This window comes from Bidens hawaiensis, unplaced genomic scaffold (assembly GCF_021521415.1).
Source record: "Bidens hawaiensis isolate Kalapana, Puna unplaced genomic scaffold, B.hawaiensis_p1.1 tig00002236_1, whole genome shotgun sequence".
In the NCBI taxonomy this organism is placed as follows: domain Eukaryota; kingdom Viridiplantae; phylum Streptophyta; class Magnoliopsida; order Asterales; family Asteraceae; genus Bidens; species Bidens hawaiensis.
The window spans coordinates 3,005,209-3,031,577 of record NW_027491119.1 but is presented as its reverse complement, the minus strand read 5'-3'; the positions used below and the strand labels follow the sequence as shown (position 1 = coordinate 3,031,577).

The 26,369-nt window shown below is 34.3% G+C and overlaps 2 protein-coding genes and 2 pseudogenes across 4 annotated transcripts; 2 read left to right on the top strand and 2 right to left on the bottom strand.

Moving 5' to 3' along the window:
- The first annotated feature begins 594 nt into the window (after window positions 1–594).
- LOC143612967 (transcription factor MYB17-like) lies at window positions 595–4,589 on the top strand (annotated as a pseudogene). Its single transcript, XR_013150034.1, has 3 exons — window positions 595–727; window positions 3,521–3,650; window positions 3,840–4,589. The product of XR_013150034.1 is annotated as a transcription factor MYB17-like (transcript).
- Window positions 4,590–4,639: 50 nt separating this feature from the next.
- On the bottom strand, window positions 4,640–6,095 carry LOC143612976 (remorin-like). The gene is made up of 4 exons (XM_077086820.1): window positions 6,006–6,095; window positions 5,324–5,411; window positions 4,989–5,070; window positions 4,640–4,904 (listed from the first exon to the last, which is right to left on the bottom strand). The coding sequence occupies exons 1-4, from the start codon at window positions 6,064–6,066 to the stop codon at window positions 4,704–4,706; spliced, it is 432 nt and encodes a 143-aa protein (XP_076942935.1). The 5' UTR covers window positions 6,067–6,095; the 3' UTR covers window positions 4,640–4,703.
- Window positions 6,096–18,471: 12,376 nt separating this feature from the next.
- On the top strand, window positions 18,472–21,979 carry LOC143612502 (tRNA-specific adenosine deaminase TAD1-like; annotated as a pseudogene). The gene is made up of 11 exons (XR_013149954.1): window positions 18,472–18,615; window positions 19,142–19,262; window positions 20,147–20,268; window positions 20,335–20,469; window positions 20,533–20,646; window positions 20,718–20,884; window positions 20,990–21,066; window positions 21,162–21,281; window positions 21,376–21,460; window positions 21,562–21,690; window positions 21,807–21,979. The product of XR_013149954.1 is annotated as a tRNA-specific adenosine deaminase TAD1-like (transcript).
- A 666-nt stretch (window positions 21,980–22,645) lies between these two features.
- LOC143612492 (bifunctional protein FolD 4, chloroplastic-like) lies at window positions 22,646–25,652 on the bottom strand. Its single transcript, XM_077086469.1, has 5 exons — window positions 25,438–25,652; window positions 23,994–24,322; window positions 23,660–23,896; window positions 23,412–23,579; window positions 22,646–22,829 (listed from the first exon to the last, which is right to left on the bottom strand). Exons 1-5 carry the CDS (start codon window positions 25,646–25,648, stop codon window positions 22,659–22,661), a joined length of 1,116 nt encoding a protein of 371 aa, XP_076942584.1. The 5' UTR covers window positions 25,649–25,652; the 3' UTR covers window positions 22,646–22,658.
- Window positions 25,653–26,369: the final 717 nt, after the last annotated feature.

Below are 26,369 nucleotides of genomic sequence, written 5' to 3'. Positions count from 1 at the left end.
AATTTTCTTTATGTTTATTTTGTTTTCGTTCCGGTACCGTAACGAACATGACGGAAACCGACCGAATTTGCGTAGACTCACCATCTCAACGCACTGGATTGACAACACTTAGATCTTATCAACACCTGAGTTTTACCAACCGACGCTACCCCATTAGTCCACCTCAATTTTTATTTTTGTTTTATTTTATATTTGGTTTTCAGTTCAGGTATCATAACGCACGCAACCGAAACCGACCGAATTCCCGTCAACTGACTCTCTCAACGCCCAAGACCAACAACGCTTAGGTTTATTGTTTATCACCACCTGGGTTTTACCCAACGCAACACGTCAGGTAAAACACTAGTTAATGTTATTAAAAAAGTTCTCCACAAAATGCAAAACTATCCATAGTTTGATAGATCAATCAACTATATTTTGGTGCAAGCTTGCAATAAATGCATGTATAGACTTCATCAAATCCAGCTTGCAATTCGCCGATCTTCGGTACACAATTTCAACTGACAACTCCTTTAACACTTACTCTCTCACCCTTATTATTATTATTATTACTGCTCAAAGTTAACCTCCTCAAGCTTATTCTTCCATTATAATATGGTGAGAGCACCGTGTTGCGAGAAGACCGGGTTGAAACGAGGCCCGTGGGATCAAGAAGAAGACGACATTTTGATCGATTACATTAAGAAAAACGGGCATGGAAGCTGGAGATCTCTTCCGAAACACGCTGGTATGTACGGGATCATCTTCCCGTGTTTTGGAGATTATACTGTTTTTTTTAAACGGTATAATTTAGAATATGTTAAATTTAGTTTACTGTGGAAAGCAAACTGAAGTTAACATATATTAGGTTTAGGTTCATCAAAAATATATAAAAGTAATATGATTTTTTTAATATTCTCGATGAACCTGTAAGCTAGGGTTTTGTTGTAAAACTAAAAAGAACAAAGGGTTAAAATGTTTTAAGTGATATTTTTAGGGCTTAATAATTTAAATGTTGAATTATTTAAATATATATATATATAATAATGATATTATTAATGTTTAATACTTTTAATATTTTGATAGTAGTTATTATGTTTTAAATAACCAGAGTAGTTGTTAGAAAATGTGGGATTTGATTAATAAAAGTAGTAATTAACAAAAAGTAAAGTGAGAAAAGTTAACTTTTTTTTAAACTTTTTTAGAAAAATAAATTTGTTGGTAAAACGGGGTTACAAATGAAGTGAGTGAACTTCGAGCATGATTTGATGCTTTTAAGATATGTTTAAACTTGGTTCAATTGAATTGATATAACTAATGATGAACACACAGAGGAAGAATATAATGATAACTTTAAATATTATTATACAAATTATAACTCAAAAACCTTGATTACAATATCTCTTTTTACACGAATAGCCCTAACCTGGTAATCATATATTTATAAACTCACCTTGATGAATAAACAAACTAATGAAACCTTAATTACTCTTTAAATCCGTTAACACAAATAATAGATTACTTGGGCCCGGCCAACTCAACTCACAGTCTTGTGAGTGGGCTTGTCCTTTGAATGGGAATTACTGACAATATTCCCGTGCAAAGTGCAAAAGCCAAGTTAGATGATTTAAGTCCAGTTTAAGAGCTTAAATTAAATGCATATGTACATATATTATCGTGTGACAGGCACACATATATATATTTAGGGATATTGTTAGGTAAGGATATTGTTGGATGGGTCCAAAATTTAGTAGGTGACGGAATTAGACGTCAAATAATACTACAATGACAAAAATATAGGATGCTATTTAGAAACTCAAATAGCAAATTAATTAGTTCGGGTCTATATGAGTATATAATTACCAGGTGATGTATACACAATATGGCGTGTACATACAATGCTGTGTGAAAAGTACATTTGCGAGGTTGCTAATCACTTCTTTAATAGTAAGGATCGGGATTAGTCATCTCGGTGTTAAATGTATACGACTTGTGGAAAATTAGTACTTTATATAAATCATATTAAGTTCAAAACCGAGTTTAGTAATTTAAATGAGTAGTAAGAGAATCTGCAATGCTCAAAAAGGGGAGGAGGGGGACGACTGACATCCAGAAGGGGGATGGACCCATTTGTGAACGTATATCTTATACGCTGGAACATATATGTCCGTATATGTTTGCCTACATATATTATTCTTTGTTTCTTGTTTTGGTGTAATTTTCATTCTGAGATAATAAAGTTTTATTCTCTGCTTCATTTCTTCTTTTTGTGTTATAGTTTTCTACGATTACATGGTCGTTTTCTACGATTACACCATTGGAGGTGGTGCATTCCTTTTTTGGCGTCAAGAATTCCAAACGGTCGCGTAAGTATGGTGTAGGTTCCTCTCTGAGATACACACATGCACACTATATATATAATTATTTTTTTAAAGACTGTTTGAAAGTGGACACACCATTAGAAAGAAAACAAGAGCACTTGAAGCATGGACTGGTGTTTGACGTGATGACTAATTACGTGATGGTAAAGACACGGGGTGGCATATTTGACCTGCAGCGTCTGAACAATCTTTTTCTGACAACATGTCGTTGGTATAGGTCAACGGGTTAAAACAAATTTTTTATGATGTCACGAGTGTTTGAAAGAATATGGACTGCGGATTCTAAAAGAAGTTCAATTTATAAATTATAAATTATAAGCATAGTTTAGGTATTAATTATTTATATGAATAACAAGTATGACAAAAATCTTAACCACCTCCCAAAAAAAAATCCATTCTTCTACTCTTTTTCCTAGTTTATATTGGTGAAGGTGTAGGCTATTCTTTTTCTTGCTTACTACATTTAAAGTATATGTACAATGTGTACAGCCTTCTGCTTTTGAGTTATGACTATAGGAGCTACATCACCAATACATATGCCAATGTTAACTTGTACACAATATGCTGTATTAAAATCATTTATATTCAATTATTATTAGGCGTGCAAAACGAGTTGAGCCGAGCCCGAGCCCGACTAGACTCGAGCTTTGTTTGTTTAACTTACACACTCGAGCTCGGCGCGTTTAATATTTATCGATTATTTTTTATATAATTATAATTATTTTTATATAATTTTTTCTAATATAATTTTATGTATAAAATAGTATATATTATTTAGTTATTTTTATTTATTTTCTCATAACATTATATATATTAATTAATAATTATTAAATATATATTTTTTTAAAAAATTATATAAATGACAGGCTCTTTTAGGTTTGCGAGCTGGCTAGAGCTCGATAAGCTCGTTTATTAAACGAGCTTACTTTTAAGCTCAAGCTCGGGCGCGGACTCGATTAAGTTAAGCTCGATCGAGCTTTTTAACAAGCCGATCTTGAGCAGTTCGACTTTTTTTCACCCCTTATTATTATGTAAAAATAATTAAAAACACACTTACATATTGTTTTGAATTTTATTTCATAAATGTAAATAAGCATTTTTTTTCAACCAGACATGTAAATGTAGATAACCTATACATGTATTTTTACCTTTGGTCGTAGGTCTTCTTCGTTGCGGGAAGAGCTGTCGTCTACGATGGACAAACTACCTCCGACCAGACATCAAACGCGGTCCCTTCACACCCGAAGAAGAAAAGCTCATTATGCAGTTACATGCCATTCTTGGCAACAGGTATCGTCTTTGGTTTTCTTAGTTTCTCACAATTAGCACGTTAACGCATGTTCAAGTCAAAATGTTATACTTGGTCGCATCAGATTCAACACGTTCGTTTCACTTTATCCGAACTTCATAAATAATTAGCGTGTTAAATATGATTGTAAAATTTACATTTTGTTAAAAGAATTATTTAATATGCTTCAGGTGGGCTGCAATTGCTGCTCAACTACCCGGAAGAACAGATAACGAGATCAAGAACTTATGGAACACTCACTTAAGAAAACGGCTCGTGTCTATGGGCATTGACCCCCAGACCCATGAGCCGTTATATCTAGAGGGCTCCACAGTACGACTCCCAACCTCTTCTTCCACACGCCACATGGCACAATGGGAAAGTGCCAGGCTGGAAGCCGAGGCCCGTCTCTCAATGGAAGCATCAGCTTGGTTTCTCACTACTCACATCACCCAACACCGACTATTTCCTTCGTGCTTGGCACTCAGAAGTCGGTGAATCTTTTCGTAAGGGGAAACCGGCTTGCTTTAGCCCCGCTTCCCAGCCCTCGGTCTCTAGCACCACCACTGAAATGGGGACCAAACTAGACCATGAACCCGGGGCTACAATTACAAACCGTCGAGCCCAAGTGAAATGGAAGATTCATCGGATGCCGTGCTGCAGCTGTTCTTTGATTTTCATGGGAACAATGATATGAGCTTCTTAGAAGCTTAGTTTAGTTAAATTAGTTAAAACTAGTCCAGGCTGGCGGGCTGGCAGGTTGACGGGTTCTGTTTTGGTAGTTTCGTTTAACCCGTCTATATGAAGACTAAGTTACTTTTTAGTTTTAACCAACGTCTTCAATGCACTTTGTATGTCGTAAACAAATCGACATGTTCAAGTAAACTTCATATATATATATATAATTATGAAATGTGCCACGAAAAGTCCAAAACAACTATGTTCTTCCTATACAACATTAAAAAAACAAGCGAACGACACAAAATAAACTCACGAAACCGTTTAAACATTTGAGGTTGACGGTCTTCACAATCTTGCGAGATTTTGAATGTTTTTTAACCTCCAAAGCAACCTAGTACCTTTTTGGGAACGGTGCCAGTGGCGCGATATTTGGCAGCCAATTCCTCTGCTTTCAACTTATCTTCACCTTTCTTGGCCTCAACCATGGCTCGTTTTTCCTCGGCTTGTTGATGAATCAAACCGACTTTGTTTTTCATCTTTTCTGCATATTCTGCTTTCTTCTTCTCATATTTCTCCTGCTCATATCAACATAAGTTGAAAATCTCTCTAACTTTTAACATAAAAAAGATGTTATCTCGGTTTTTATGCGTAAACAGTACCTCGATTTGTTTCAGTTTAGCTTCAATATCTGCTTTCTTTGTGTTTTCCCATGAAGTTATAGCGGATAGCTCCTTCTGTGCCCTGTTGATGTATTTACAAATTAGTAGCCATAACCATAACCATAACCATAACCATAACCATAACCAGACTGTACAAATAGCAAGCGAGTCAAATATAATTCACTCGGTTAACACTGCTACAAGCCAAAGTCATACGAAGACTTTATAATCATTTGATATCATAACACATCTTGAGATGAGGCTAATGCGTCGATTTCCATTTAACTCGAGTTAAACAAGTAACAACGAAATATTTCATAAACAAGTAAACTTACTTGTTTTCGGCTTTAGTCTTTTCGGTTTCCTCCCATGCCTTGATAAAAGACAATTTCTTCTCCTTCTCAACCTCAGCCAATGCGACATCTAAATAAAAAATTTTTAATAAAACAAAATTCTTATCAAAATAAGCATCAAACAGAACATATATATACAAAAACCATTTAAATGACATTTGATATCTACATGTAGGGGTGCAAACGAGCTGAGCTGCTCGTGAGCTACTCAAGCTGAGCCTGAGGCTCAAATAAAGTTCTTTTAGTTATTGAGCCCAATGTCGAGCCTTGTGTATATTTCAGTTTTACCTCTTATGGACTTCTATGTATTAATTTCACACTGCACAGCCGAGCTTTGCCTCGTTTAAGATGCTACACGAGCTCGAGCAGAGCTTAGGCTCGTTCAAGATTTTTCTCAAATTATATAAAAATAATTAAAAACGTATATAAATAAATTAATAAAAAGCAAAAGAGCCGAGCCAGAGCTTGAAAAAACAACTCCGAGCCGAGCTCGAGCTTTAGAAAAAGAACTCTGAGCCTAGCTCGAGCTTTAGAAAAAGAACTAGAAACGAACTGAGCTCGAGTCAAAACGAGCCTAGTCGAGCTCTGGTTCAGCTCGTTTACAACCCTAAGTAAAGCGAGCCTAGTCGACCTCGGGCTCGGCTCGTTTACACCACACGCTTACCTCTATCATGGGAGCTCTTTGAACCTTTCTTCTCCACAGGAGCTGCAGTCTCTGAGATCATGTTACAAATCTCAAATTAATTAACAAGAATCTCGACACCAAAAAACTTAGATCCATGAATGAACATAACAAACTAATGAAATTATCATTATTTTGATAATTTAATCTTGCTTACCTTTAATCACTAGGGACATGGCTGATAATTACAGCAAACACTATAAGTTTCTAGTTCTTTCTCAATATGCTAATAGTACTAAATGAACAAAGATCACAGTTTATAAAGGCAACACATACTATTGTTTGTATTATTTGACTTAATAAAGACCAATTTGTGGGGCATAATAATCTTTTCTAAATCAATTTATTCTAGAATATAGAATTAATCCTTTTTTTTTTCAAAAGGTAGGGCATCAAACAGATACAAAGGTAGCATAATATTTGTCTACAATTCATTACAGATAAGCAGCACCTTCTAGTGGCCATCAATTTATGAAAAGGTAGCATAACACATATGTTAAATCTGAGTGTAAAATCTAAATTTAGCTATAACAAGTGAGAATTCTGATTAAAAAATCTGACCGAATAATATTCGAATTTAAGTTCTCAACTCGATAAACCTAAAAGGGTCATGCTATAGATCGCCCCATCTTATTTCATGCATCAAACGGCCATCCACTAGACGGCCGCTTTGACCTAAAAAGTCAAAACTTTAAAAATTATTGGTTAAAACAGCCGTTCTGATCGTTATCTTATTTCACGTCATCAGATGGCCATCCATTAAAAACCTCATATGCCCATTTTAAACATAAAAGTCAAACTTTGAAAATTATTAGTCTGAAGAACCATTTGAAAAAAATTAGAGTGGCTGTTAATTTCGATTGTTATCTTATACCACATCATCAAACAACCATCTACTATACCCTCAAACGGACGTTCTCACATGAAAAAAGCCAAACTTTGAAAATTATTGCTCAGAACAGCCATTTGACCTATATTTGGACAACCGTTCTAACCATTATCTTATTTCATGTCATCATATGGCCATCCATTAAACACGTAGATGGCCGTTTTGAAAAAAAAAACATAGACAACCAACCGTTTTGACCATATTTGGACATATCGGTAAAAAAACTAAAAAACTAAAAACGGCCTTTTGAACAATATTTGGACATTTGGTGCCGATCTCATCCATAGTCAGAACGGCTGTTTGAACAATAACTTAACGGCCGTTCTAACCACTGGAGCTCAAACTTTGAAAGCTATTGGTCAGAAGAGAACGGCTGTTTGGCCAATATCTGGACCACCGTTACCATACAATATAAAAACTTTTTTTTTATTAAAACGGCCATCCGATCTCTGGCCAGACAACTATTTGAAACCGTGTTCGATTAAATATCCTCAACAACTACGTTAAAAAAACATAATTTTAATCAACATGAAAAACTCGAAAGGAAGCGCATACTTTCGGTCACCGGAGGTTCCACAGGCTTCTCCGGCACAACCTCCACCTTCTCCGGTAACGGTACCGGTGGCAGTGCTGTTACAGGTACCTCAGTTGCCATGATAACAACAACAACAACAACAAGCGAATTAAGTTTCTCTAGTGAATAACGAGTTACTGAATAAATTTATCGTTGGATAATAAGAGATTGGGTGTACTGGCGGAGTATTATAAGAAATGTGGAAGCAGAGTGTGAGCCGTTAAAAAAGGATAATAATGACGATGATCGGAGTGTGTATGTGTAATGTGTCTTTATTCTACACTGTGTGTTGTTGCCGACAGGTGAAACGGGTAAATTACGCGGATTAAGTTAACTCAGCCGAATGCACCCTTACTTTTGACTTTTGAAGTTATCTGAAATATTTTATTAATATTTATTTATTTTTTAAACCAACAAACAAAAAGGTATGCATGAATAATAAGAGAAATGTAATAATTCATCAAGTAGAAATGAAAAAAGTGATGTTTGGTTGCTCAATGGAATGGAATAATCCATTGCACATGGAATCCCATTTCATCAAAATCATTCTTTCTTACCCCCCTTCTTTTTTTTCATTCCATTCGTCCTTCACCTTACTTTCTCAACAACACCATCACCACCTAACAACTACCACTACCATCACCATCACCGACACCTTGCTGCCACCACCACCGTCCACCGCCTCCGCCACCACCACTTAACACCAGCGCAACCACCGCTACTGCTGTCGCCACCATCGTCGCTGTAACAACCGAAAACATTGTCACCGCTGCCGCCTGACCATCACCGCCACCCTACCATCGCCATCACTACCAATGCTACCACCGCTTGACCACCGCCACCCCTACCACCACCGTCGCCACTGCCACCACCATTTTCGTCGTCGGAGCTAACACCACCACCGTCGCCATTGAGGTTTTTTTTTTTTTTTTGTAATTATTTTAAGATAGAAATGTTTTTATTATTTCTATTTCAATCATACAATTTTTTAGGATACCAAACAACACAAAGTAATAATTCATTTCATTCGCATAGGTTAACCAAACAAGACAAAAAAAATGGAAAGATCCATTTCATTTCCTTGTCCATTCCATTCCCCCTTCATTTCAATACTTCCAACCAAACATACCCTTATTTTATTTTATTTTTGAGAAAACTACTATTTACGTCCCTGTGGTTTGAGGGCGGAATTACATTGAGTCCCTGAAAAATTTTTAAACTGGTTGAATCCCTGTAGTTCTAAAATTTTGAACTGGTTGAATTCCTATGGTTTTAAAAAATTTTGTCAATTGAGTTTGAAAACAGCTTGTTAGTTTTTTTAAAAGTTATCTTTGTAAGACTATGATTTGGGGCTTTTAACTTTTAAAAAAGTTAAAATAAAAATGATTTTTGTTATTGTCAAACACCTTTTAACTTATTGGCTTTTTGAAAAAGCCAATAAGTCAATAAGGTGTTTTCAAACTCAATCCGAAACATGTTCTAAATGAGGTACTGGCTAAATTCACCACATCGGGATACACTCGTCTTCCGATCAAGGGAAAACCTTCACCTAAAGGCCAAAGTCCGAATGCACGACAGTGTGGTGAGATAAAATCTTTTCGGTTCAAGGATCTAACCAGTGAACGTCACTTACTCGTCCAATCTCTCATCATTACCTGGTGTCGTCGAAACTAAATGATGATGGTAGGAATCAAACATGTGTCACATGAAACACCCAGTCAATTTCTTACCCTTCACCACAGGTTCATTAGCCAAATACCCCTTACCAGTGTTTTAAAAACCGGTACGTACCGGCCGGTTGAACCGGTTATACCGGATTTTTGTAAGGTCACCGATATTTTTGGACGGTTTGTTAGAACATCGTATCGCTGCTTTTTTTAAAAATAATCCAAAAGATCTTTGATATTTTTTGCGGCCCGTATTTTTAAAATTGACTTTTAATATAGCGGATAAAGCTGAAAAGAGTAAACACGATAAATGACAATTAGTTAATCAACAAATTTTGTATCATGTAAATCCATGTTGGCTTATTTACATCTTTTGTAATCGACTAATTTCGTATACAAAGTAAATAAACTTTCTATCTGACTCGACCATTGTTCATGTGTGATATTTGGTTCAAGTGTGATGTTTATTAATGTACTTTTGGGTTATTTTTTGAGTTGAAAGTGTATTTATATGGAATTACAAGGTAAATTATTTAACCCGGTTGAACCTCCCAGTACATTCCAGTTCAACCGGTTATACCATTTTTGAACCAAATCCGATACGAGTAAAATTCCGGTTTTTAAAACATTGCACCTTACTATATAACAAAAGAAGATGTCTACACTCTAAAGCTATTAATTTTTATTGTAATAACTTTTGTTATATGTCAAAATATATAATTAATGTTTTCTAATAAAATGTCTAGTTTAAAAGAAAACTGAATGCAAATTTCAGTTTATAATTATGGTGTGATTGTGTCGAGCTACTCGTGAGTTGGTCTAAAATATGGAATTGAGTCGAGTTTAACTAGACTTGCAATATACCATTTATAAAAAGTACACTAATCCTTACTCTTCAAAAATACATGTTTAATATTACTTTTTACAAAGTCACGATATTAACATACATAATCATATACGAATATAAATAAATAATTAAACAATTAAGAAATAAAAAATGAAAAAAATCCAGAAACAAACTCGAGTTTGAAATATTTTTAACAATACAAGCCATCTACAGGTCTATCCACAATACCTCATCATATAACGAAAGGAAAACTATCAATTTTTTGGTATATGATATCCAAGAGAATAAGAGGTATGTGAATAATATTCAAACATACCTTGAAGAGGGATTGATCAACAAACATTACCTTGTTGTCTTGGTTTTGAAAATTTGTTTGACTAGATAACATCCCATGATGTTGTCTTGTTTAGGATCACATATCGCAAAATGTGTATTTATTTGACATAAGACTAACTGACTAAGGGCTATGGAGTATGGAGGTGGTAAGGGCGTCGTCACCCACCTGCCATCTCAGCATAACACTGAATCTTTCTTCATACGGGGCGCCACTCTCATCCCATCCCTCTCGCTAGTAGGTTAACACCCAAAGAAGGGGGGGGGGGCATTTCAGTCAATTATTTTATTTATTTTTGTTTTTCTTTTAATATCTTAGTTAACCAACCCTCTCCGTTACACTTATTTTTTGAGTTAGTTAAAACCTCTATCTACATGACACTAACGAACCCCTATGTGGTGCGTTAACTAACCAAATTACAACACATAATCAAAGAAAATATAAAATATGATATCATTATTAAACATAAAAACTGTCATGTGGTTTTATCATACATATTCAACACCAACCATAAACGTACAACTACATTTAAATAAAACATAAAATAGTGGACACAAATAAGAGAACGTGATGACCTAGGCATCTTTTATTTTGAAGTTAATATCAACTATGATTATTCGTGTTGATCTTAAGCAAACAAGATAATATCGATGAAAGACAATAAAAAATAATAATAATTTCATCGTTTAGTCTATGTATATTGACTTAACTAACAATGAATAATGCTTAGTCACAATACTGTCACGGATTTGTAAGGTCTCGTACTAACTTTCAACAAAAAAACGTTTAATGGTTTAACTAGCATTCAGTTTTTTTATTTAATATTTTTTAAAGATCAAAATTATTTTAAATGATCTAATTGGTTAGAAATAGGGAAAATAGGTTGGCCGCACACCCCTAACTCTTTGCGCTTGTTACATGATTAACATACAAAGGGGCTACTGACCTCGAACTCTCGAAGTCAATTTATACATGTTCTTATGTGATATATTACTTACGCATATGTATAAATACAACTAACTATTTATTATTTTTTTTTGTGTTTATACTACCGTACTTTCAAATTTAGAGAGTCTCGTTGTCCTACTCTGTCAGACTATGTTGTCTTGACAAGGCCCATACTTACTTCAGAGTTTGGCTTAGGTGTTCCTTCAGAAAACTATACCGTTGGCTGCCACTTGACTGTCGTGCCGCCACAAAAGCAGAACTCTCTGACGTAATACAGGGTGGGATCCGAACTAACAACCTCACAATGTCTAACTCAAATAATTTATTGTTAATATCCATCTAAAAAGATAAGTGATAATTGAACTTGGATTTCCATTAAATAACTAAAATTTTCCTACCAATGCGTAACAAGTGAAATATATAAATTGTATATATAGTAAAAAAACGGGCATTGATTTTCTTTTTCCCTAGATTGCGTAACATGTGCTCAACCAACATAACCTTCGTTCCTAATATCCTTTGTCTTGTCATCTTGGACCTTTATGTCAATACATAAACAAAGCACAAATAAGTTGAATCTTTGAAATAGTTATATGTGAATTAAATGTTATAGACTAAAATTTAGGCCCCGTATAATCCACTAAATTGATTATTTTTATTAATTAAAAATAAAAATATTGGCAAAGCATAGCATTGAATTTATCCGTCATTTTTTTTAATAGTGAACTTCTTTTTAATTCTTGTTGTTTATAGGACTTGAACTCAAGACTTTTCATTTTAAACTCGGGTGTTTAAAGTCTATTCCTTTGCCAATGAACCACCACCCCATTGGTTATATAGTTACTAGCTTTTATCTCCCGTATTACGTGGCTTGTTTTACATTATTCATTTCTAATATTTATATTTTGTATTTAATTTTATTTATTGTAATTAAGTTAATAGTATACTTAGGGTTTAATGATGAAATAGTTTCACAAATAAATGAAATGTTATAACCTATTTTAAAAGCTATCAGGGTTTGGTGAGACCCATGGTCCGTTTCTTTTTTTTACTATAACATTGTTTCTTAATTATAAATAATCTTTTTTTTCAAAAAATTGGATATTAAATTCTAATATATCCCTATATTATAGGATTTTCATATCAAATATTTGGTTAGATTAATTTTTAATTTAATCGATGCTATAACTCGTTTAAGGGCTATCTAGGTTTAGTGATACACATACCCGTGAATTTCGGGTCAAATGCATAAGAAGCCTCTATTTACAAATAAAGCAATCTGGTGACTTGAGAAAATTTGGGGAGTAACCAGAGAGCCTTTAAAGGTTTCGTTTATATATTTTAAGACACAGTTGTCTTATAAATTAAAATAAATAAATTAAAATTGCATGATTTATAATAGTTAACGACTATGTAAGAGCATACTGCTTATTCTCTATATAATTTGTTTGAACAATGTTAGGAATTGGAACCACCTCAAATATACAAGTGAGTCTTCTTAAGTCAGGATGTCAATCGTCCATATTAATTCTAACGCTTCATGTCTGACTCATTTAAAAATAACATCAAAGAGAAAACCCATCACTATCAGAAAACCCTCTTGAATCAAGTTTCGAACCCGAGACCTCAAAAACCATAAACCTTAACTGAGTGAGCTTATTCTCTTTATTGATACTTAAACTCATACTTTATCTACTGGTTCATTCATGGTATTTGATACCGTTAACCAAAAGCACGTTGGGCATAAAAGAATTCTGATATTTTCTTATTAGTTTAACACTATATAGTATATTCTAAAATAATAAATTTATTGATTATTAACCAACTTTAACACAATATTTTCTTATTAGTTATTTAGTTGAACTATATTTTAAATATAAGCTTGCACAAAAAATATTGAGCATTTTTGGACAAATGTGAGTCATAATAAATGAAAAAATATATATAAAACAAAATCATAAAACAAGCAAATTAGTAGCAAACTACGTGTAATGACACAGACGTGGTTGTGATGAAAGTGGGCCCCGGAGATACATGATAGGCCATGACTCATGTGCACACCTCATGTTATTGCCATAAATTGTGTGAAAGTGGTAGTTGTATTTTACGTTATAATAATATACACATTAAAATTTAAATAATTGCTTACAAAATAAATTAACTTTTGAAATAAAGAAAATTGGACCACTGTGTCAATTTGGTCAAATTGAGGCTTCAACATGCTATATATCCCATTGAAGGTCACAAGAAAAACAATATGTCCTCATCAATCGTAATGCATCCTCTTTGTTAGATACATTATACGTATATAAAATATATAGAGCGGGTTTTCTGAACTAATATTACATAAAGAAAACCGTAAGAATCACATGATATATTTTGTATTCGTATGTATATTCACATAAGGAATATAGGTTAAACATAGATTATCGTGAGAATCGTATATTATCATAGTTTTCACATTAATTATTTTGGTTCCACTAAAGGTCAACCGCTTTGTTTAACGTATGCTTCAAAATAGCATTTTGCTTGTTTGTAATCCTGCTTACTGAGGTGTGTTACCCGTTGCACTACTTGGCCTTTTTGTGATGCGGTTGAGGAAAAAGCGGATCATATTTTCTTCGGTTGTTGTTTGAAGTTCTTTCAGCTAGCGAGTGGTTTATTACAATATTCTTTTATTTATAGCCGACTATAGGTCTGATCTCATCCGTGTGTTTGATACTAGGGGTGTGCTCTTATATATCGGGTTTTTGGTTCATCCAGAAAACATTGAATATGCCGGTGTTTGGAAGAGAAAGTTGTTCTCCCATAAAGATGACGGATGCTGTTAAGCTTCCTCCGTTCAACTCGATCGAATATAGACGAAGGTTTATAATATATTTTGGTTAGATTGGTGTAAGTTCTCCGTGTAGTTATCATATGCATTATTTTATGATAATTTAAATGTCGAATACATTTAAATATAGCTTTTTAGGCTGTAAATATACTAAACTACTTTGATAAATGTCTCTCACTTGTGGCCTGGTGGTAGGAGGCTTAGGTTCTCTAGTGAAGACTCAAGTTAGAATCCCACTGTCAAGTGTCAGTCGACGGTATGATTTCCCGGATGAACGCCCAAGCCAAACTCTGAAAGCCAGCGTGAGCCCAATTAAGACAACATAGTCTGGTCAAAGTAGGACAATAGAGCTCTCTAAATTTAAAGAGTACAGTAGCCAATATACAAGAAAGTAGTCGTTATAAAAAACTACTTTGATAAATATCTATACAAACTTATTTTTAAAAACACTCATATAGTTGTCGGCTGATTGGGCCCATGTATGCCCTCAATTGGACTAAACACTCTAAGCACGTCCAGTGGGCCATCGTGTGGGACCCTTGCCAACGAATCCAATGTGTCCCATTTAATACCAACAAATTAATCCCCTCAATTATATCTTCTTTGGACCCATATTATAAAATTATGTACTCTATACTAATAATAGCTCATTGTGTCGATATGGAATCAAATTCAAACCTCAAAAAACAAAATATAGGAACCGATTAGGGCTGGCGTATCGTGTATATCCGTACACGATAAGACACGAACACGAAATGGGTATACCTGTACATGACACGAAAACTTTTCATGTACCTGTATCCTAAACACGAACACGAACCTGTTAATACATGTAATACACGATAATACACGATAAGAGTTGTTTAGTAACACATATTTGACAACCTGTTTATGGAAATAAAAGTCGTCGAAAGTTCATAAAAGTCTTAATATAAAACATAAATCCATGATCCTTAACAATTTTAAGACAAAAAACCATAGAAGCAAACAATAACAAGCAAACAAAAGTCGTTGAAAGTTCATAAAAATCTTAAAATAAAGCATCCGAATTCTAATCAAACAACATCAAGTTCCAAACTTCCAACTTCCAAACTCCAATTGGTCTTTCTTCTCAAATCTTCAATTCCAAGCAAGCAAACAATCAAACCTACACACAAAATAAGTATAGTCAATTAGTCATATTAATCATGGACAATTGGGCATATTCATATAGTTTTATCAAGCAACATTACTAGAAAGTTTTTGAGTGGGGTACCTTAGGATTGTTCATTCTTTTTAACGGGCAACACTACTTGAAGCATTTGGAGTTGGTACCTTAGGATTGTTCAGCGAGTTTGAAGCATTTGATTCACAACTAATGTCAAGCGTCATTATATCTTCAGTGAGCTCTTCTACACCAAGTGAACCTCGTCATCTACATCCATATCCATTGAGGATTCATCTTCTAAATCAATTTTTTATAGAATCACTCTCCATTTGGAATCAATAAAAAAAAATACATAAAGTTACACACAAAAAAAAAACAAACTTAAACCAAAATAAGTATAGTTGAATAAACAAACATACCATTGTTTTGGCTTTCTTATCCTTCGTCTTCTCCGCTTTCTTTTGTGGGTCACTCATAATTACCTAAATAGTAAAAACCAACAAATGTAAGCAATCAAAAGTTCAAAACCAAATAACCAATTGAAACAGCCCTATAATTCACATCAATACTTAATAGTTAGATTAGAATCTAAAAACTAATCTCATTCCTAAATTGCAACAAAATAATAATATGAATCCTAATATTAATATAAAAAATAGATGAATAATAGGTAGGTAGAGATTAATAACTTACCAAGTAGAAGGAAGCACCAGCAGGCGGCGGCGGCTCTGACAGCGGAGAGGAGAAACTGAGAAAGTCCGGTGAGGAAGTGGTGTCGGCTGAAAAGTGGTGGCGGAGGAATCACCAGCGGGCGGAGGAATCACCGGAGAAGGGCGGCAGGCGAAGAGAGGTTTGGGCGGAGAAGTGGTGGCGGCGATGGAGACGTGAGTTAGGGTTTGGAGATGTGAAAGTGGAAACGTGAGTTAGGGTTTGGGGATAATAATAGTTTATAATTATAATATTATATATATATAATTATAAAAATCTAACCAGGTACTTACAGGTAAACAGGTATTTTACCTGTTTAGACACGAAAATTAACAGGTAAATTCGTGTCTACCTGTTTAGTACATGAAACCTGTTAAGGCCTTACATGTTACCTGTTAAGGTCATGTAGGTATGTGTCGTGTATTCGTGTGTCGTGTATAAATTGCCAGCTTTAGAACCGATAGTCGGGTGTTGTTTGGACACCAAATCGTATGATTTCGATATTGATAATAGATAAATTATCGTAATTATTGTGGGATGAAGAACTTTTGTTTCCTATCCGGACATGGATAGAAGTGATATCAAATATCGTCACTTTTCTTATAGTTTTGACCCCTTAAACGGTAAAATAGTTTTATTTTTGAACGGCAAATGATCTCACGTTTAAACCTATCATTTTCGAGGCTATATCCAAGGTCGACTCCTTGTGGTTCTGTAAAAGTTGAAACTTGTGGTTCCGTAAAAGTAAGGAAAATGGTTTTGTAAAAAAAAAAATAAAACTATTTAAACATGCCAGTGCATAATTGGTACTAGAGGTGCCAATCCAAACCGGTTAACGGGTCCCACTCTAACTGGTTTCTACCTGGAAAAACCCAGCAGTTTGTAAATGGTTATTCATTTTGGCCCAGAACTAGTTAATAACCAATTACAAAACCGGTTAACCGAAACCAGTTTTAGACTTTTAAATATTTTTTTTTAAAACCGGTTTTTTCCATGTTATTTACCGGTTAACTGATTCAGTTATACCCGAAACCAGTTATACCGGTTAGGATGTTTGTGCTTGCAAACCGGGTAGTACCCAATCTGATGAACCGGTCTAACCAATTAGTTTATCGTTGACCAATAATCAGTTATTAAATTAACTGGTTTTCGAATAACCGATTTGTGCATGTCTAGTTGGTAGTTGGTACTTCGTAATTTGGTATTTTTGGTGCTAGCTGTTTGAAAGTGTATCTCGACCCAATAGTAAGCCCACGTTATATATTGGTAATGGTCCAGTATACACTTTATGTAAGCACACTTTATATATTGGTAATGGGCCATCATAAAGAGTTACTGGATCTTCAATTTATGTAACAAGTGAATGAGTGATCGGTTAAACATTGAGAAATTAGAGCATACCCATGGTCTATCCCGGTTCCATTTTTGAGTGGTATTGGTTTTTGGGAAGAAATTGGGGAAAGTTGGATGATACGATGATGTTTGGGGAAAATTTAGAAAATTCATGAAAACACGGAAAAAAAATTGATGTAACGCTGTTATGGCATTCGGAATAAAATGTTGATAATAATTGGATGAAGCGGCCTTATGCTCTTATTGGGTCAATCTAATTTGTTGGGATCAGATGTTACCAGTTACCAAGTACCAACTTATTGATATAAACCATAAAGGAAAATAAAGGGAAATTTCAAATATGAGTTTTAATAGAGTATATACATAAGGTAGAGCTCGGGATCTTAGCGTAGCAACCTCTTTATCCTTTATCCATTAATTATTTTATTATAAGCTTTTGCACTGTTTTATAATTTTAATTTTTTATAAAGCAATATATTTCTTTTATTTTTCAATAACTAACATAACAAGATAACTTGTTTTGTTGTTTACGTGAATAATAATGTACTTTTTTTGTCATTAAAAAAAAAACATAACAAGATACCTATATCAAACTTTCAATCTAGGAAACCGTTTACATTTTACAAAAAAATTAAAATTCTTTCAAAACTAGTTATAACCAATGTTGTAAAAATCGCTAGTCGGGTGATAGGGTGGGAACTAGCGATTAATCGGATCGAAATTTAATGCATAATTTTCAAATTCATATAAACGTGCACACATTTTTACATGTAATTTTTAGTTTCATACATACATAAACAATTTTTGGCTGGAAATGTACTGGAATCTTGCCTGAAACCGTTGGTTATTTATGGAATATTGCCGAAAACCACTGGTTTTGGTCGAAATCCTCTGGAAACCGTCGTTTTTGGCCGGATTTGACCATTGGCCGATTAGCCCAAAATTAACCAGTGAAGTAGGGACTAACGATTAATCATGGTTTAATCCGCTCATATTGGTCCGGATTTTTGCAACACTTTTATAACACCAACTTGTTCTTAAATCCGACCCGACCCGACCCGACCCGTGAACATACTATCACATATAAACAGTCGTCCACTTTTATCACCACCCTTCATTTCTTTATTTCTTTCCCTCCATCAACAATGGCTTCACCTTCGCCGGAGAAGAAGAAAGAGTGGGGAGACAAGGTATCGCAAACAGTGTTTACCGCCTCCCGAAGAAAGGAAAGCCTCAAGGCCGTGAAGTCACCGTCCTTGCCGCTTTCCTCACTTCTTCTCCCACTCAAGGTATATATGTAATTTTTTCAACTTATGTATATATGTGTATACAAAAAGTTTCAAAATTTATTAATAGGATTGGGATTTTATATGTAATTTTTCAAACTTATTTATACAGATATATGCATACAAAATTTCAAAATTTTATGTATAATTTTTTAAATCTATTAATTGGATTGGGATCTTATATGCAACTTTTCAAGCTTATGTGTGTGTGTGTATATATATATATGTACAAATTTTCCCAATTATATTTATAATTTTTCACATTTATTAATCAGATTGGGATTTTATATTTAATTTTTCAAACTTTTATGTACACATGTACAGCTTTTTTTTTTTTTTAATTTTATATAAACTTATCTCCATGGCCTAAAATTAATATAAAATTAATTTATTAATTTCTTTCTACATTTTATTTTCAGTTTGTTATCAATTACAGTGTAGTGTGATTGAATTCACTTGAAGATTTTCTTGAATTGTGATAATTTTAGGGAATTGAAGTTGAATTGATGTGTTTTGTGTGAATTGGCAGAGTTGAAAGTGGTTGCACTGGGGACAGGAACTAAGTGTATTGGGCGTTCGCGTCTTAGTGTTCGTGGTGACGTGTTGAATGATTCGCACGCTGAGATTGTAGCTAGAAGAGCTTTACTAAGGTGTGTGGACTCTGTTTTCTGGTTTCATCACCATAAAAACCATAATTTATATCATTATCACATCCTTTAAATTAGATGTATGATATTGAGTACTGATGTTATTAGTAACTTTTTACTACTTTTCATAAAGAGCAGAATTACAATTTGAAGTTCATAGTGAAACAGATAAATATTGACTTCAAAGTTATTTGATTTTGGAAAAAAGGTTTGCAAAAGCTTAGTATATAAGATTTAGTTCAAAGTGAGAAATGCAGCTTAAATTCGTTAATAGTTTCCTTTCTAGATAACAGCCTAGGAGTGTGCGCAGTTCGGTTTGGGTCTGTTTTGGGCTAAAACCGAAATTTTGGTTTTTGAATGCTTCAAAACTGCTCGGTTTTGGTTTGAAATCGGTTCAGTTTGTTTTTTCCGGTTTTGCCATTGAGCTTGAAATTTTTGGCCCAAAATAATGAAACCAGGCCTAATTCATTTTGTTAATTAGTAACTAATTGATTATTATACATTTGGGCTAAAATATTTGATTTATATATTAATTAAATTATGATAAATTACTAAAAACAAAAAAAATTAAAATCTATAAATTCGGTTCGGTTTTTTCGGTTTTTATTACATGCAAAACCAAAACCGACTTACTAGATAAGGTTTCAGGAAGTAATAAGCTATTGGTGTTGACCGAATTAGTCAAGCACACATCTTTTTTGTGAGTTTGTGTAATGATTTTAAGTACTTGACCGATTTAGTAGTAACATCACAGCATTATACTTGGGAATACTAGCTTTGTTTTTTCAAGCAGAAGATATTAACTTACGATAATAATCTGTAACTTTCATACATTATTACTACTTTGATATTATCTTCATAAATCTAAAAAAATCAATCTTTTCCAGATACTTCTATACAGAGATTCAAGGTGCTGCTTCCACAGATTCCCTTTTCCATCAAGAGGCGGGTGGGAAATACAAGATGAGACCGGGCTGGCAGTTGCATTTATACATATCACAGTTGCCTTGTAAGTCATTTCAATTTTATTTATTTATTTATTTAATTCTATCGTTTTTTATTGAACTTGTTGTAGGTGGAGACGCGTCCCTGAGTTCACAGCTTTTCCCGTGCTTGAATAGTTCTGTAAAAGAAGGCTATGCAATATCCTCAACAAGCAAACTCAATGATCTTATGGAAGAATTCTTGGAGTCATCAATGAAGAACACTGGTATTTTATATTTAAATATTTAAAAAATCAAGATTTTATTGTTTTAACTATTTGAATTTTTAGGTGATTGTTCACACGTCATTGGCACCGTGCAAAGGAAACCTGGACGCGGTGATGCAACTTTGTCAGTTAGCTGTTCTGATAAAATTTCTCGTTGGAACGTTGTTGGCATCCAAGGTTCGTTAGTCAAAATTATTTTCTTGATAAAAAAAATATAATCTTAATAAAAGCTCATTTATGTGTTTTAGGGGCATTACTGTCTCACTTTCTACAACCGGTTTACATATCATCAATAACCGTGGGGCAATCTCGTAATTGTTCTGATACGGAAGTTGAAGAGCAGTTGACCAGGGCCTTGACTGACAGAGTGCTACCATTATCAAAGAAACTAACGAGTCCTTTTAAAGTTAATAAGGTTGTAAGGTGCTTATTAGATAATCCTTTTAATTAATTTCTTCATTAATTAATCATTTACAAATTATATCCCACTAAATATGGTTTTTGTTTATGCTTTTTGCAGCCATTATTTGCTGTAGCTTCAGTACCTCTTGAGGTGTTTCGCCATGCTGAAACTGCTGCATCCACTTTAACGTGCGGGTAAGATTCGTTTAATTAAAGTTTAACCTTGAATTAAGTTAAAACTTAAAACCCTTCTGTTATTCTTATTTTAAAGAGTGAATTACTGAATTCAGATATTCAATAAGCTGGAATAAATCTGGTCTGCATGAGGTTATTCTCGGAACCACTGGTCGAAAACAGGGGACCTCTGCAAAAGGCGCAATGCATCCTTCTTCAGAGTCAACTTTATGCAAGTAAGCTAACAAATTTGTTATTAGTATTTATGCTTTTTAGTTTTTTGTTTAACTTATATTTTTTTATACTTATATTTTTTATTTTATGAATCAGGAAGAGAATGTTGGATTCATTCTTGTCACTGAGTCGATCATTACACAATTTTCCATCATATGACACGTCATACCAGAGGCTAAAAGTAATAGTTTTAATGTCTCACTTTAGCATATGTAAAAATTTACTTATTGACATATTTGCTTATTATGTTATGTTTTTTTGATGCATGCAATTGTTTTACAGGAGAAGGCTGCAGAGTATAATTCAGCCTTGAAAGCATTTAAAGAAAGCCCGCAGTTTAGCAATTGGCTTGTGAAGCCGTTACAGTTCGAGCCTCAAGCTGCTCTTATCGGATAACGAGTAGAACTTCAGGTATATCGTTTTGTTCCAAAAAATCTAGCCAAAACGGAACACGTTAAACGGGTCAAACGGGTTATTAGAAATTATAAGCGTGTTTAACTTTGACCGTAAAATTTCATATTTTGTAGATGGGTGTTGGGATGACTTATTTTCCAGGCCTCAAGTCTTGCATCTTCTTTGCGATTTCTAATGTTATGTGTCATTCTTTTTGAGATCTTATGTTTCATGTAATTCAAAGTTATTGTAATATCTACTTTGTCAAAAGAATACCTTTTGCAATTTAAATTAGTTTTTGTTTCCGGCCTTGCATTGTTCAAAAACTTGGTAGTGCCAGATATTGGTCGGTTTTTGGAAGACAAACGACCAGGCGGATGTTTGCCATGGATGTTACATTACCCGGATCCATTAAGGTCGTTTTCTAATGTTGTGTTTGCTATGAATGCTACATTACACACCCGTTTTGGCTTGGTTTCTAGTGTTGTGTTTGTTTGGACGGATGGATGCCCACGAACTAAAAAACGTGTGGGTCACTTGAAGTTGTAAACTTTTATTCGCACCTCGTTTTAATTTGTAAGCTTTCAAAAAAATAAATAAAAAAATTGTTTACTTTTTGAAAGTTATACACTCATCATATAAACTATTATTGATACAAATAACTAGTAATTTACCTTTGATGAAAACACGATCGAAAAAAATAAAATTAGAATATATACATTTTAAACATACTGCAAAGTTAAAACTCACTTTTTGGGCCTTAAATTGAGAAAAAAAAGATCATTTACCACAAATACAAATACAAACACAAAACTTCATAAAATTTATTACCATATTGTGCATTTTGCAAAAGCAAACACTACATTCAAAAATCTAACAAATCATTTAAGGTTAAACAAAACAAAACAAGATTACATCTCTCTCATTGTCGACTAGAAGGGGCAGCCGACACGAGTACATTGATGTCATAGTTCAAAAGAGAAAGATCACCTCAAGTTATGAATTCTTTTGGCAGACAAAAGAGTGTTGGATAGAAGCATAGCTATCGTCATCGGCCCAACCCCACCAGGAACTGGGGTGATTGCTGAAGCCACCTTGCTCACCTCCTCATAACATATATCACCCACCAACCGATATCCTCTCGCACATTCTGCATCCTGTTCACACAATAATAAACAAGCTCATAACCCAAATAATTCTATAGCTTTACATTATTAATAAAAGTTACTAGGATACTTGAACATAAGAAATGAAAATAGTTAGTTACAAAGATGGTTCCTGTGGTTTGATCAAAGCAACAGGCTTCGGTACCAACTTCGAGAAATTGCATGTTTGGGTTCGAGATTTTAACTTAGTCATGAGTTTGCGGATTAACACAAACTTTTGTTATGTCTATAAAAAATGACCAAAACACCCTATTAATAAAAAACAAAAATAAATAAGATTCAAGAAACCTTAACTTTTCTAAATATTAGTATTTTTTAAATTTTCTTTACATTTTTTTTATTTTTAACTAATAAGTTTTTTCACTGTTTGGTTGTTTTATCAAAGACTTAAAACAGAAAGTTAACGAAATTTAGTGGTAATACTCGAACTCATGAGTCGTGACAAAATTAAAACCACAAGCCCCAAATATGCAACCTTTCAAAGGTAGTACTGAAAGTTGTTACTTCACTCAAACCACAGGGACCATCTATGTAATTAACTCAAATGAAAAAACACTATTAGTTAATGCTGACCTCAACAGGATTGATACCAACATCAATTAAAACCGCACCAGGTTTCACCCAACTACCCCTGACCATATTTGGCTGACCCACTGCCGATATAATAATATCAGCCTGTCTAGTGATATCCTCCGGATTCTTTGTTCTCGAGTGAACAATACTCACAGTAGCATCTTCTCTCTACATCAATAAAAACGATATACAATATGTTTAAACATAATTTCAAACTGTTAACTTATTATTAAAGCGTATGACTTTACTTGAAGTAACAATGCAGCAGGCATTCCAACAATATTGCTTCTTCCAATCACAACCGCTCGTTTTCCTTTAATAGGGATGTCATATCTATGCAACAGTTCTATGCATCCTTTTGGTGTGCACGGGACAAACAACGGGTCTCTTCCTCGCATGGCTAAACGACCAATATTCAGAGGGTGGAATCCATCAACATCTTTCTCTATGCAAACAGCATTTAGAACATTCTGCTCGTTCATATGCTGATCCAACAAATGCATTAACTCTTATCAATACAACACAAATCAACAAAGAATGAAAGAAACAAACAATAAAAACATGATACGTTTAGAAGCTTACAGAAGGTAAAGGTAGTTGAACAAGTATTCCATGAACAGACGGGTCATCGTTGAACTTTGAGATGTGGCTGAGGACTTCTTCTTCAGTGGAATCCTCAGGTAACCGTGCTTCATAGGAGTTAATACCCACAGAGTCACATGCTTTCTTTTTGTTACGAACATAAGTAGCGGAGTCTTTTTTGTCCCCAACAAGAATAACTGCCAATCCAGGAACAATCCCGATCTCTTCCTTCATTTTGGATATTTCAACAGTAATCTCATCCCTTATGTCTTTTGCGACACGCTTTCCATCAATAACCTTTGCAGAGGTCTCGTTGTCTACCTGTATAGCTGCAAGATAAATAACTAGTGTCAAGTGAAGAGACACTTTGAAAAATCTATAACTCAAACGGTATCTCAATTGTTTATCTTGCAGGTATTTAGTTCTTAGCTCTCAATCAAATGCATCTTGGTTACATTTAGGCATATTCTCAAAATTTGGTCTAAATTCAGTCATCTGATAGTTTAAACTTGCATCTTACAACAATTAACAATTATTAGTCAGCTTTCATTTAGCCTGTTTTGATCTTCTTTCCTTTTATAAGAGTATACAAACAAGATCACATAACTAAGCAGCACAAACCGAACCTCTGGCATTTGAAACAGCTACATTAACTATGCAGCATAACTATCCAACATTGGCATAAGAGTGAATCAAGACCAGCTATGTGTTTGCGCACCTATACTAATTTTCCAAAACTTTGACAATTACATTAAACTTCAATATTATTAATACTAGAAAAATTGCTGCCTTAATCCTGCAGTGATTTCCATTTTCCATGACTGTCTAACTGGGTTACCTGTTCGCGGGATGTTCTTTTATGTTCATTCGTTTAATAAATGAATGTTCATGAATTTTTTTTTGTTCGATTAACTAAATGAGAGAACACAAACAGATACCATGTTTGTTCAGTTGTGTTCGTTTACATCCGTTGATGTTCTTTAATTTTTGTTCATTAACGATTTTTAATATTTTTTTATGGCTTTTCTACTAAAAAACAAAAATATACACGAGTATTACGTGATTAATTTATACATAAATTAACATATGAATATGAATGTTAAAAAAACAAACATAAAATAGGTAGCTGGACTGAACTGTAGACACCGACCATTTTCGGTTAGCAAAATCAAATACAACATTGTTTGTGCTCGTGAACCGTTCACGAACAAGTTCATTTTCATTTCCTTAATGAACGAACACGAACAAGAAATTATGTTCAGTTCTCCGATAAAAGCTAAACAGACGATCATGAACAAAGCCTTGTTCGGTTCGGTTCGTTTACAACCCTACCTATTAAAACTAATAAAATCAATCAAATTGAGCTAAGTTAACCGTACACAATCACATGCAGTTCAATTAAAACATAAATCTAACTCCAAAATAAGAGTAAATTAAAAATTACCGCTTGCAGCTGACGATGAACAGTGAGTAATGATGCTTCTAGAAGACGTACGGCTTGAGACGCCAAACTGAACGGCACTTGAGCGGCGAAAATATGAAATATTATTATTATTTGGAAGCTTGTGAGGTTTGGTGTGATTGAAAAGAAGAAGCCGTGCAGTTGAAGATGATGATGAACAGTCGGTGAAGATAGTAGTGTTGATTAACGCCATTTTATTATGTAATTTACAGATTGATTGCAGCAGCCTCACACCTATTATTATTATTATTATTATTATTATTATTAGAAACTGGAACTGGAATTGGAGTTAGGGTTTAAGCTTGGTGTGTTTGAGTGCAGGTTACGGTTTTGTAATAGTGGCGTAGAATGTGTTCATCAGAATGTTGTAAATGCATTGGACTACTTGTACGGTACTGGTGGTATTGGTCATTCGAGTAATTTCTTTCTTTATTTTCTTTTTGTGATTTGTAGATTATATTATTATTTTTCAAATATTATTCCCCACTTTTAAATTATAGTTTACAAAATATTTAAACCAAAATAAATGTTAGGGTGAAGAGGTAGGTCCCAGCAGAGCCCAGTTGAACCCGCAAGACTCACCTTGAAAAAGGGACGTCTGCGCAGTTGAACCCGCAAGACTCCTTAACGGACGTCTGCGCGGTTGAACCCGCCTGCGCAGAGACCAACTGGATCCGCAGGACCCACCATGCTCAGAGACGTGACGTCCTTACGCGCAGTACGCTAGCTGTTCCCGCAGGAAACGCCTCCCAATGGTTTCCAAGTACTCCACCTGTTCCCGCAGTTACGGATACCAGCCATCAGGGAAGGCTACCCGCGCAGCAAGGCTACACGCACAAGGCTTAACTCTCATAATAATTCAGTAGTCACCTGAAGAAGGAATGAGCAAGCCGGGAACACTCCCGCCTAAATGA